This window comes from Botrytis deweyae, assembly GCF_014898535.1.
Source record: "Botrytis deweyae strain B1 chromosome Unknown BDEW_002, whole genome shotgun sequence".
In the NCBI taxonomy this organism is placed as follows: Eukaryota; Fungi; Ascomycota; class Leotiomycetes; order Helotiales; family Sclerotiniaceae; genus Botrytis; species Botrytis deweyae.
In genome coordinates this window covers 375,517-388,161 of record NW_024066209.1, presented here as the reverse complement: position 1 = coordinate 388,161, position 12,645 = coordinate 375,517, and the positions used below count along the sequence as shown (strand labels likewise).

The 12,645-nt window shown below is 41.4% G+C and overlaps 4 protein-coding genes across 4 annotated transcripts; 2 read left to right on the top strand and 2 right to left on the bottom strand.

Annotated features, from left to right (window-relative positions):
- Positions 1-1,122: 1,122 nt before the first annotated feature.
- On the top strand, positions 1,123-2,112 carry EAE98_000833 (uncharacterized protein; the record flags this gene model as incomplete). Its single annotated transcript, XM_038948451.1, has 4 exons — positions 1,123-1,280; positions 1,334-1,734; positions 1,784-2,009; positions 2,082-2,112. 4 exons carry the CDS (start codon positions 1,123-1,125, stop codon positions 2,110-2,112), a joined length of 816 nt encoding a protein of 271 aa, XP_038814717.1.
- Positions 2,113-4,517: 2,405 nt separating this feature from the next.
- Positions 4,518-6,212, bottom strand: EAE98_000832 (uncharacterized protein; the record flags this gene model as incomplete). The annotated part of the gene is made up of 5 exons (XM_038948450.1): positions 4,518-4,601; positions 4,659-5,070; positions 5,126-5,187; positions 5,245-5,751; positions 5,913-6,212. The coding sequence occupies 5 exons, from the start codon at positions 6,210-6,212 to the stop codon at positions 4,518-4,520; spliced, it is 1,365 nt and encodes a 454-aa protein (XP_038814716.1).
- Positions 6,213-6,810: 598 nt separating this feature from the next.
- On the top strand, positions 6,811-7,915 carry EAE98_000831 (uncharacterized protein; the record flags this gene model as incomplete). The annotated part of the gene is made up of 4 exons (XM_038948449.1): positions 6,811-6,814; positions 7,280-7,464; positions 7,525-7,701; positions 7,757-7,915. The coding sequence occupies 4 exons, from the start codon at positions 6,811-6,813 to the stop codon at positions 7,913-7,915; spliced, it is 525 nt and encodes a 174-aa protein (XP_038814715.1).
- Positions 7,916-9,184: 1,269 nt separating this feature from the next.
- On the bottom strand, positions 9,185-12,195 carry EAE98_000830 (uncharacterized protein; the record flags this gene model as incomplete). The annotated part of the gene is made up of 3 exons (XM_038948448.1): positions 11,272-12,195; positions 10,079-11,137; positions 9,185-10,027 (listed from the first exon to the last, which is right to left on the bottom strand). The coding sequence occupies exons 1-3, from the start codon at positions 11,902-11,904 to the stop codon at positions 9,185-9,187; spliced, it is 2,535 nt and encodes an 844-aa protein (XP_038814714.1). The 5' UTR covers positions 11,905-12,195.
- Positions 12,196-12,645: the final 450 nt, after the last annotated feature.

Here is a 12,645-nt window from a genome sequence, read left to right as displayed (position 1 = left end):
TTCCGAACCTTCGGGTCACACCAAGATCCCATACTAGCACTTTTTAGCGTTGCATGTACTTTCCAGCTTTCAAGGTCACTGCATTTCCTTGCCTCCTTGCATCCATTCCTACGATGTGCGATGTACAACATTCTCCCCAATTCATCGATACCTTGGACGACCAATTTCCACAGCCATTCGCTCGTTGGACTTTGAGAGATGATTGTTTTCATAAGTCTAGAGTATTTACAACTAAATGGATTTTATGATATCCCAATTCTCTCGCAAGAACTCCCACGAAAAAAGACTTCGGAGTACAGCAGCCTTGCTTTTCTTTCTTTTTATCACGGCCAACCTTTTGAGGGGATATCCTAAGCCTTGTCATGCCTATCTGTACAATGAGTGGTCCGGGGAAGCAGGGATATATACAACGTCTCTATCGATATCTCATCTCAGCTCATGTATCGGGAATAGATTGAATGCTGCTTTATCTGTACCTCCATGCAACAAACTTGCAGATATCTGATTCTCAGGCTCGATATAGTGATTGAAGCCCAAGAATACCACCTATATGACTCCGTTTGCTTCATTAGACAGCGAGATGGCGTCCATTGGGTACCTAAAGAAAGCCCCGATAATCCTTGGTTTTCCCCTTCCAAGCCATCTCTTACATCCATACCGATACACATGCCGACATACATAATTGTCTCACCGAAAAGTAAGATTTGCTCGAACCTCTCATGCAGCTTCCCTGCCTTTACTGCTGCGGACGGGAAAAGCTTCCAATGGCATGTTCAATCCAAATAAGGCAGAAATTAAAACTAAGGCCAAATAACAATAATTGAGAGTCACCTGTTTTGGTGTAGGCTTCGCACTTATGCAATCACTCTACCCTGGTAAATCGCGTCTTCCAGTCCTAGAACGCGTTAGTCCGTTGATTGCCTATGAATACATATATAAAGTGTCCACCCACTTCTCATGAGAACATTCTTTCTCTCAATCAATGAGGCTCAATTAACATTCTGGGTCAAATTATTCATCGATTGATATCACTAACGTTCATTTCCTGTTTGTGTGGTAGAAAACAGTGTCGTGATTTTCAATCGATTTTCTCACAGGCTTCATTTTAGCAACTGACCGAGAATGTTTACGAGAAGCTTCAAAGCATCACAAGCAACAGAGAGTTTTTCAAGAAGTCGTCGTCATAAAGGAAAGTCTTCGTTTAGAGAACATGCAGTATCAAAGCATCGTCATGAGAAAACTACTCGTAAACCTCCAACTGAACAAATTTCTTCTCCAGAGTATGTTTGTCAAGCACAGCACTTCAATTATCACGATGATTAACTCTTTCTAGCACATTGACCTCATCCATAATTACAATTGTCGTCGGTCGCGAACAACGACTCTTTGCTGCTCACGAAGATGTCCTCTGTCTATCCCCTTTCTTCCAATCCGCCTGTCGAAATCAGTACATGGAAACGATTAACAAACGCATAACACTTCTCGATGAAGAGCCCGAGATCTTTTCTTCCGTACTTGAATATTTATACAAAGGAGATTATTATCCTCGACTAGTACATAACAAACGCAAAAATACATGGGAGCTGGAAAGTGGTGATGGAGATGGAAAGGAATCGACTATTCATCATCATTCTATTGATGGCGAATTGTTGAAGGATACAGTTATTTATTGTGCGGCGGAGAAGTATGGGCTAGAGGAACTTCAACGTTTGGCATTGAGGAAACAGGGACTTCGTATGTTTTCCCCCTTTATTCTTTTACTGTCGTCGCTAATGGAATGAAGAATCGGGTATTCAATGCAGTACAATTCTCTCGTCGGCTCGTTATGCATATGCCAATACACCCGATACCGACTCTAAACTAAGAGCTCATTATCTGGCTCTCATTATCAGAAGTCGAAGCACTTTTAAAAGAAGTGGTACGATGCAATTGGAGATGTTGCAGGGAGGTTCGCCGTTGTTTTTTGACTTGTTTGTTGCTTTAGCTAATCATGTTGATGATGTTGTTGCGTGAGTACTTTCTATTCTTGTCTTGTAATGATACATGTAAGTGGTTTGAAATTTAGCTAATTATGAGTGTAGTGCTTCACCAAAAAGCTTCAGGACTCATTGAATGATAGTTGCAACTCGTATCTCATCTCAAGCCAACTCAGCATCTTGCAGTCTCCTTTCCCCACGGGTGCCGCATCATGGCACGACACTCCTCCTGATGATATTTTCTTTCCTCTCCTTTTCACTTCAGTCATCTACCTTATTTCATGAACAATCACACAAGCGTTGCGTTTACATTACTCTTCTATCACGCACGCAATTTTGACCCCTTTGGTCTCAACTTACCTCGACCAAATCTCATGACACCTCACCATTTACTTCTCCTAACGAACATTAATTCCTATTCTCTTTTGATACCATGGCGTTAGCGTTAGCGTTTCTGTTCATCGTTATTATTCTTCTTCTTTATGGTCACCATTATTCTGTTGTTCTTTTCACACTGGGTCTTCTTTAGAATTTGGCTTTACTTTTCATCAGGACTTACCAACACCGCCATGATGGCGATATGAACGGGCGAACGGACAGACGAGAAGCAGCTGAAGGTGCCGCATGTATTATTGTTATTCTTGTTCTAGATATCTTGATGTCTGGATTTATTTTCTTCCTCTTTCCTGTCTTGTTATTTGAACATTTCGTTTCGTTTCATTTACAGATCGGACACTTCATCATTTCTCAGATATGTAGGGAAACCTGGACGGGAAAGGAGAAACATATCAAATTGACAGGACAGATCAATGAACGCGAAAGAACGAGATTATGGATTGGATGAGGGGATGGGATTGTATTATTTATTCATCTATCTTCCATTCTCTTTGGTTTCTTATTTTCAGTCTGGGGGATTTCATCTATGTTATGTTGTCTATTGCGCAATTTTGTGCAATTTTCTGTTATGATAAGTTCTTATGATGGGGAGGGAAAAGGAGGGTCAAATCCATCAATCCATGTTGTTTTTACGATGGGGGAAAGAAGGAAATAGGATAGGATAGGGTAGGATAGCAAGAAAAGCAAACCAAAATGGCAGTCGAGTTTGCAGAACAGAACAGAACAGAACGCGAAGCGACGAGAAATTGAAAAGGTGGAGGAGAGGAACTAGGCTTCTTGCTTTTAGTTTTGCATTTGAATCCGAATTTGATGATATCGATATCGAGTTCTTACTCGTGGACTTGTGGGAATCATGGATGGGTATAGGATGGTAGTGGTAGTAGTATCGATTATCAAGTATTAATATCAATTTCAGCGATACTTGTAATCATTACTTGTCGTGTTGAGGAGCTCGAGGAGAGAGATACTGTGATTCGTGATTTGTGATTTGTAATTTGTGAGTTGTGATTTGTGTGTATCATATATGTAACTTCTTGAGCTCTTTGGACGCAGACGCGGTATGTTACATTTGGTTGGATTGGATTTAAGAGAGAGGAAGGAAAAGATGGTATTCTGGGGAAATTTGTAAGTTTGTAAGTAGAAGAGTGATTGGGATGGGGTTGGGTTGAGGTTGAGGTTGAGGTTGGTGTGTTGATGATCGATGGGATGGATGGATGGATGGATGAATGGGTAGATAGATAGAAGAGAGAAGATAAGTGACTCATGATATATATATATAGAAATGAGGAAATGAGGAAATAGGGAAGTAAAATAGGGATAGAAAAAGGCTTAATAGGAATAGGGGTATTAGATAAGAGATGCATTGTGAGAGGTAAGGCTAAAGAGTATAGTATACCTAGTTTATATAAAATATATATGAACCATGCTATGCTGTGCCGGGCTACTACTAGATGTCGAGTTTAAAGGAGGTAGGTAGTGTATTTTTTATTTATTTATTTATTAGGTATTTGGATATTTGATGATCTACCTACCTACCCACCTACCTACTTACGTATTCAATATTGTGTACAGAAAACAACGCAGATTCGACGCACTGGAGATCGGGATCGAGGTCGAGATGCTGGGGATAAATGTATATATGTGTGGGTATGCATGTATTTGTAATAAAGAGAGGATATAACCCCGAATGAATAAAAAGAATAAATCATAAGAATAGCATTCAGAATGTAAGTAGGTAGATGCCAAGATCTTCAAGGCAGATCTGTGTATGGATAAGGAACGAGGGATATATATATGACTAGAAGGAGAATGATACGTATGCATACATACAACCACTAGGCTAGTGTGAAATATGCTGTAACTACCCGTCACAGAGATAAATCTTGGTGTGGTATATACAGTGAGCAGGAATCTATACTTCGTTATTGAATGTTGGATTTACGTATATCGCCGAGTGTGTATTTGATCAAAGTGAGGCGAATCAACGGTTGCCTAAGAGGCAAATGTCGTCGGTACCAATCTTTGCACTTACAGATTGTGAAATTGTTGCGAACATCGCCGAATAGAATCATTTCGTACATGCACGGGTTATCATGCAGGATGTAATTGATATCATTTTCGTTTCACTACCACTGAGAGATATCATTAAACGCCTGTTCCAGGAAATGCGCCACCTTTGCTTAATACCACGATCCCATGTGCTCGTGATATGTAACCTTTCATCAAGCTCTAAAGACTAAGTGTTAGTACAGTAGACTCTTCAAAGGAAAAGACTCTAAGACTCACCTTGTAAATCATATTCGCAAGTAAACATTCCACTTCATCATTTTCCATTGTCTCTTTACTTCCAATACTGATCGCAGCAGCGAATTCCGCAACTGGGATTCTAGTCCTTCTTACCGGTGCAGCAGTTGGCTCCTTGGCTTCTTCATAACCGCCTGCGATAAATACTTTGCGTAGAAGATTACGTAAAGCAATGTCACGGCCACGTTCTAGGGTGAGGTAGATACGACGTTTGACGAATTCATTTTCACCGGCTAGGAGGGCGGCATCGAAACCGGCAAGGTCGCCTTTTTTGATACATCGAGAGAGAGGGCCGAAAAGCTTTTGAAGTTTAGGATATGGTTGGAGGAGGGCTGGAGTGGGGAGAGTGTGGGTTGTTAGGAGGTGACAGGGAATCAGGTAGGTGAGGATGAGTCTGATATTGTGATTAGTGTTCGTTTTAACACTCAGCGATACGATTGTGAACATACTCTTTATTTTTGACGGCACTCTTGTGACATAATCTCCATGCTTCGGTGAGATATTTCTCTGCCTAAAACATCTTTGGTCAGAACTGTATATTAAAAGAATTGCAGTTTGATAAACTTACTTCTTCATAATGTTCTTCAAGAAAATATATAACCCCACAATAATATTTGAACGTCACCTGATGAGACATAGGAAAAGATTCGAGGCTCGGCATATCACCTCGATATGCTTGGATCGCGTTGAGAATATTTCTTGACAATCCGATAGAGTTTAGTTTGAAGTAGGTCTTGAACAATAAATTGATAATATTGTAAGTAGCCCATTTCCTAGATTCTTCAAGGGATGCTCGGTCGCTAAGACATAAGGTGAATATGCGATTCAGTTGTCGAGCAGCATCTTCCAGCTTCTCGTTTGTCTCTGACTCTGGATTCAAATCATCCTGGTAATTCATAGCCGCATTCGATACGGTGCCAGTTGCTTCATCAGCTTTGATGGCAAAGATTCGTAAATATTTGCCAGCTACGTATAAGCAAGGTACAGTCCAAGCTTCAAATCCGCAGGCACTATAACCACGATGAAGAGCATTTGTTACTTCCTTCCATGATTCATATACCTTTGTCCATGCATCCTAAACAATTGTTAGCTGAATCTTTGAGCGTATGAAAGATGGAACCAGAAAATGGTAGCAATAGAAATCGCAAGTTTATCACGTGTTCCCATAAACACGTCGGGTCAAGCAGTAGTGACACATGTCATACTCTCCTCCATTTCAGATATTCAGTTTCATACCTTTGAGTTATCTTCAGGAGCAGCCTCTGCATTGGACATGAAACCAATGAACTTCCAAAAGACGCAGTAAACGTCCACCCATGCCCGACCTTCTTCCACCGAACAATTCAACGGAGATCGATCATCATACAGAAGTCGATATTCGATATCTTTCTTGACATGTTCGAAATTTGTACTTCGATAGAATTCTCGAAGTCTGTTGGGGTTTGAAGCAGGGGCGACAGGATAAAGGGTCATAGACACACTGTAGCCATTTCCCTCGTTGTAGGCGGCTTTGAACTCATGCAAAAACGCATCCATCTTCAATTTCAGATGGGATTTGCAACTCTTGAATAACAAATACGAAAATTATTATGGTCTGAGAGGAAACAGTGACCCAGTTTGATGCTTGATGGTTTGATTGATGCGAAGAGAAGGGGAACTAAAAATCTTGAACGCTGGCGAGGATATCATGAATCTATGTAGAAAAAACGTAGAGCAAAGAATAGACTGTTATAATATCACAACTACCGTTTTACTGAGAGGTTGGAGTATTGTCATGGGAATTATCTTTCAATGATGAATTTCATATTCATTCATTACATTGCTTCTTTCTCTAGTTCGATTCTCATGAAATTAATAATCACCATTGATAATATGCTATTGACACTCCATGGTCCCACCTTTCCCGTGATGGACTGTTTACCAAGCCACAAAAGGTAAGGTCAAAATCTCTAGGGCTGCTAAAAATTGAAACCCTTAGCTTCAATTTTCAACCGAGAATTTCAATTTGGGAGGAGCGAAGCCATCAATTTCAAAATTTGCAGCGACAATCACGACAACAACCACGGCCACACAATTTCACAGTACGTTTACCTCTATCGCAAAGAAATCAACGACGTCAGCTAACCCCATAAAGATGGGTAAGATATAGATTTTCTTCTTCAATCCGATGGAATGGACCTTGCAAAAATTCTCGACACGACGATTGCGCACCACTCGACAATTCCCCTCTACGGACCTCACGACAATGTAATGATTGGCACAGGGAAAAAACGCTTTCGATTTGAGCATTTGGAGCGATCAGAATCGAGTCGGATGAAGTCATTGGTTGTGGTTTGGAAGCGGGAAATTTACGAATGGGACCAATAGAATCCAAAAATCGAGGCACCGACTACCAGCTTCTTGAATCTTCATATCAGAGCCTTCTCTCGATGAATGAAAACCTTCTGTTTTCGAACCGTTTCCATTGGAGTCGATATATCGCCAAACCAACAATCATCAATTACATCGCCATGGTGCCAGTCATGGATTGGATCTATTTTTTGATACCGCATGGATTCGAGATTAAGAGTGGAAGTTCTGGAAGCTAACATGCTTTCCTTTAGGTCGCCTTAGAGAATACCAGGTCATTGGCCGTCACTTGCCTTCCGAGGCCAACCCAGCCCCAAAGTTGTACCGCATGAGAATCTTTGCACCAAACACCGTTGTTGCAAAGTCTCGTTTCTGGTACTTCTTGATGAAGTTGAGAAAGGTCAAGAAGGCAAATGGAGAAATCGTCAGCTTGAACGAGGTATGCGATTACACAATGACGTATTCGAATGCTTAAGATTCTAATTTTCCACTTTTGCAGATCTCTGAGAAGCGCCCAATGAAGGTTAAGAACTTCGGTATCTGGATCAGATATGATTCCCGCTCCGGAACTCACAACATGTACAAGGAGTACCGTGAGATGTCAAGAACCGATGCTGTTGAGGCTTTGTACCAAGATATGGCTGCCAGACATCGTTCCCGTTTCAGGTCGATCCACGTAAGTTCAATTTGTTTTTGAATCAGGGAAACCAATTTACTGATTGCCCAAATAGATCCTCAAGGTTGTTGAGATCGAGAAGACCGAAGACGTCAAGCGCCCATACATTAAGCAACTCCTCGAAAAGGACCTCAAATTCCCTCTTCCTCACCGCATCTCCAAATCCATGACCGCCAACCTCTTCGCCTCAAAGAGACCATCAACTTTCTACTAAGTGTTTCGTGGCATAAGTCTGGGTTGGGTTTCAAATATTGGTGTTTTTACATGCATCTCGGAAAGGTGTGCTAGCTTAAGCTCAATGAATGGGATCAATAGCAAACAACAATATTGACATGACAAATGTTTTCTGTGCAAATTTTAATCAATGGTCGATGATTTTTCATGAAGCTTATTTTCATCTTAGCTGTGTATGCCATTCTCAGGTTCATTCTAAACATAAGATTTTGTCAACACCAGTACAGTCGGTAATGATCAAAACCTATCGCAATGATGCATTTTAAACCCCGCAAATTCTGCACTCTCACTAGTCATGAAACCCACAAGGACTTTTCCCATATGCTCGAATGAAATTCAATTCTAAAGCCAAAACATTAATAAGCGTTTGTACCAGCACTAAGACTCATCTCTCTCTTCAACCCTACAATCCATACATCGATCGCAAGAAGAAACAGAGTCTGGATTCAGTCTTGTCTTTTTATATCTTATTTCTTGTCTTTTTATCTTATCTTATTTTCCATCTTCTATCTTTTGGAGACCCGCGTGTGTCGCTCGCGATGACCACCAGACCTACCTATCTACCTACTACTTGAGAAATACTATATAGGTATTCAGTGTATTATATGGTAGGTAGGTATTATATTGTATAGAATATCTAGGTATATTATATATTATATATTATATATTGTGATAATGGGATGGGATGGGATGGGATGGGATGGGATGGGATGGGATGGGATGGGATGGGATGGGATGGGATGGGATGGGATGGGATGGGATGGGATGGGATGGGATGGGATGGGATGGGATGGGATGGGATGGGATGGGATGGGATGGGATGGGATGGAATGAGAGGAAAGAGAGAAGGATTGAGATTGAGATTGAGATTGAGATTGAGATTGAGATTGAGATTATAATCTTGAAATGGTTTAATAATAGAATAATGAAATATAGATAGATATCTATTATCATGTCGATATTTTGCTTTTTCTCTCCTCTCTCCTCTCTCTCTACTCTCCTCTACTTTTATTTTTATTTTCATTTTTATTATTTTTACTTATATATATTCATATATTCAAGACTCGAGATAGATATATCTTCTTTATACTTTATACTTTATTCGTTATTCGCTCTACATCATATATACATATATACATACTAACATATATGATCTTAAAATACAAAAAAAAAAAGATTGAGTTTCGAAATGCTTTACTTAGATATTTAATCATTCTTCTCTCATCTATCTTCATCTTCATACATTTCTTTACATCTCAACTGGAGGTACCCCGTCATCTTTGACTTTCCCTCCCTCCATCTCCCCCTCTTCCTCCCCCTTTAACTTCACATCTGCATCCTCCACCTCACCCTCCCCACCCCCCTCCCTCCCCCCACCATAAACAATCTCCTCCAACTTCTCCCCCCCCTCCACCCACACCTCCTCCAACTCCCTCTCAATCCCCCTCTTCCTCTCCTCCCAAACCCTTTCCATCTCCATCCTCTCCCTCAACTCCTGCAACTCCTTCTCCGTCCCCATCTTCTCCCTCTCCGTCCCAATCCTCTCATACTCCCACTCTCCCCCATCGCCCAATCCCAGCTTCAAATTATACGTATGGTATCTCTTAAGACTCGCTCGCGTACTGATCGTAATCAACGTGATTCCCTTCTCCTTGCACGTTTCGTACAAAAGTCCCTCGACATCGCTTGAGACGGCAGATGTACCTTCATCTATAAACGCATATCTAGGTTCATGATACAACAATCTCGCGATAGCCATGCGTTGTTTTTCTCCTCCGCTAAGTACATCCTTCCATTCCTTTCTTGTATCCCAGCCGCCTTCTCTATCGGGGAGATATCCCAAGCGCGCTTCTTCGAGGATACGTTTTAACTCAATATCACGACGGCCTTTGGAACGCATTTCGACTTCGCCATCTGGATAGATGACTTGATCACGTAGAGTACCGACGCTGAGATAAGGACGTTGGGGTAAGAACATGATGCCATCGGTTCCGGTTGTGCGGGCACGAGACACGAGACCTCGATAGACAGGCCAGAGACCAGCGACGATACGGGAGATGGCACTTTTACCTACACCGTTTGAGCCGGAAATCTGAGGGGTTAGCTTTGAGATATTGAGAAAGAAAGGAGGTGGAATGCTTACGAGGAGATGTTCGCCAGAGTGAACAACCATGGAGAGGGAATCTATGAGTTCTTCTCCACCATGTGGATAGACCGATGGAGCGACTACAGGTACATTTTCCAACCTGACCCCGTCGAATCCTTTTTGAGTGGTACCCTGTACATCTGAAAGAGAGAAAAGTTCTGATTGAATGGCTCGGGGAGGAAAGTATGCATTTGCATGAACTCGGTGAAGGGTTGAAATCAGCGTATAGACTCGACTAGTATACCCAGCCAATTCCGAGAGATCTTTGATCGAATACATCATACGCCCACCAGCATCAGCTAATGATAACATGAGTCGCTTATTGGTGATGAACTCCTTCATTCGACCTCTTTCTCGGCCGCCTATTACAGAGACATCCGCCAGTTCCGCAACTCCACCAAGACCACCCCATGCAGGAAGGAAAACTGGTAATGAACTGAGCAAATAACCATATGCACTCCAACTATATTTGAGAACAAAATCTTCAAGTATGTTGTAACGAATTTTAAGGGTATATATCCCTTCCATCCATCTTTTGAGACTTTTGAACTCTTTATCTAGGAAGTTCTTCTCCATATTGGCGCCTCCGTAAAATGCTACCTCTTCTGCATTGGCAATAAGACGTGCATGGAGACCTCGGAAATCTCCTTCTTTACGTCCTTCAACAGCTTTCAATTTTCCAAATGGTGGTGAAAGTCGTCGAAGGATTGAAGCCGTCAAAAAGTAATTTGTCATTAACCCAGTCAATGCCAATGGTCCCAGAGATCGGTATAATTGATAGTTGAAAACACACAAATCAACAAAAGGTTTGCCTAACGATGAATATAGACTTGCTGCTGATTCACAGAAAAGAGTCAAGTCTTGTGTTATAAATTGATCTGCACCTTGCCCAACGCCACCATCAAGATTCGAGAGTTTATAGTAGTTGAGGTTATCATTAAGATACAAATCGTGGATGTATCTTGTTAATCTTGTGCGGAAAGCAATTGAAACTTTGGATTGTAGGAATTTGATCATAGCATTTGTGTATGAAGCCAAACCCCCAATGCCACACCACTTTAATATAGTCAGTCAACTGAAAATTAAAGATTGTTAAAAAGCAACGAGAAAACGAGATGATCTAGACATCAAATGAAAAGAGAATAAAGTACACCTCGCACATATAAAGAAATGAATTCTAGCACTCTTACCTTTATGATGCCCCAACTGAAAGCTTTCCCATTACCTGCAACCAAATCTCTAACAATTACACCATCTAATCGTGCCACAACCAATGACAAGTATGTTCGAAGTAACAAAAAGATGCCATGGCTCAGAAGTAATCCAGTCTCTTTACTCGACCATCTTGGGATCATTATACTCAAGAGACTGAGAAATTGATGTAAAAATGCTAGATTCAATCCCGGCTTCGTCTGGGGAGGCGGAATCTGCGGAGTTTGTTGACCATCCGTAAGTCCAGCAGCTCGAGGTGGATTCAGGAAAAGTCTTCTATGAGCATCGAAAGTCAAAGGTTTGGTAGGATATATGGTGACTTTTGAGGTGGTGTCTTTATATGGTACGAATACCACGCGCGATCCATCCTTATTCTTGAGTCCAGAGTTCCGCCTATGTAATCGCTTTCCCTGCTCCTTTTCTGCAGCTCGTTTCTGCCACGATCGATGACCAAAAGTCCCTCCGCATATTATGGAAAGAGTGAGGAGTAAAGTTGCGATCAGTTTTGTTGCCTTTGAAGCTCCCTGTATTCGACTCCGAATGAGATTCGCGTATCTTTGATAAAGCGCGCCGATGGGATCGGAATATCGTAAAGTAGATTGCGAAGCCATCTTTCTGAATCTTTGAAGAGGATCGAGACTCTGCGATATCAAATATGCGCCAGCTACTTGGACTTCATTTCCTCGCTCGAGAGTAAAGGATTTGGTTGACGGTGTTGCATTCCAAGCAATTTCGATGACGGATCAAGTCGCTGGACATTCAGCGAAGCTCGGGTTTATCTCACATGAATTCAAAGACGATGGTACGTTTGGTATATTGTCAGTATTGATAGTACCAATACTAGTATTGTATTGTACTGCGTTTGATAGATATTCTACTCAGCTCCGAAGAGTTGATGATCATGATGTTTGTTGACATGTGAGATGAAGCGGAAATGTAAAACCGAGGCTGCTGGAACCTGCAGGGACAAACCCGCAATTCAGCTTCGCTTCCCCGCAATCTTTTTTTTTTTTTGAAAGGAAAAAGAAAAAGAAACAAGAAGTGCACAAGAAGCGCTTCGTACAGTACGAGTATAAATTGACTGAAGTCAGAAAAAACAGAAAGAATACAGAGATGACCATGATAGTGTATATGAACACTGTATCCGAATACCATATTCACGACCTTTACCAGATCAGTAATGTCCCTTCATAAAAAGTACAAGACTCAATGCCTTCAAGTGTCTGGCAAAGTCATTTGTTGCTGTTGTCAATCCCCCGGGATACTCGAGTAGTCGATAAAGTCTACTCGGGCTCGGCCTTCCAATTTACGGTCATACCAATTTGTTATAAAGTGAACGGGAAGAAGCTAGA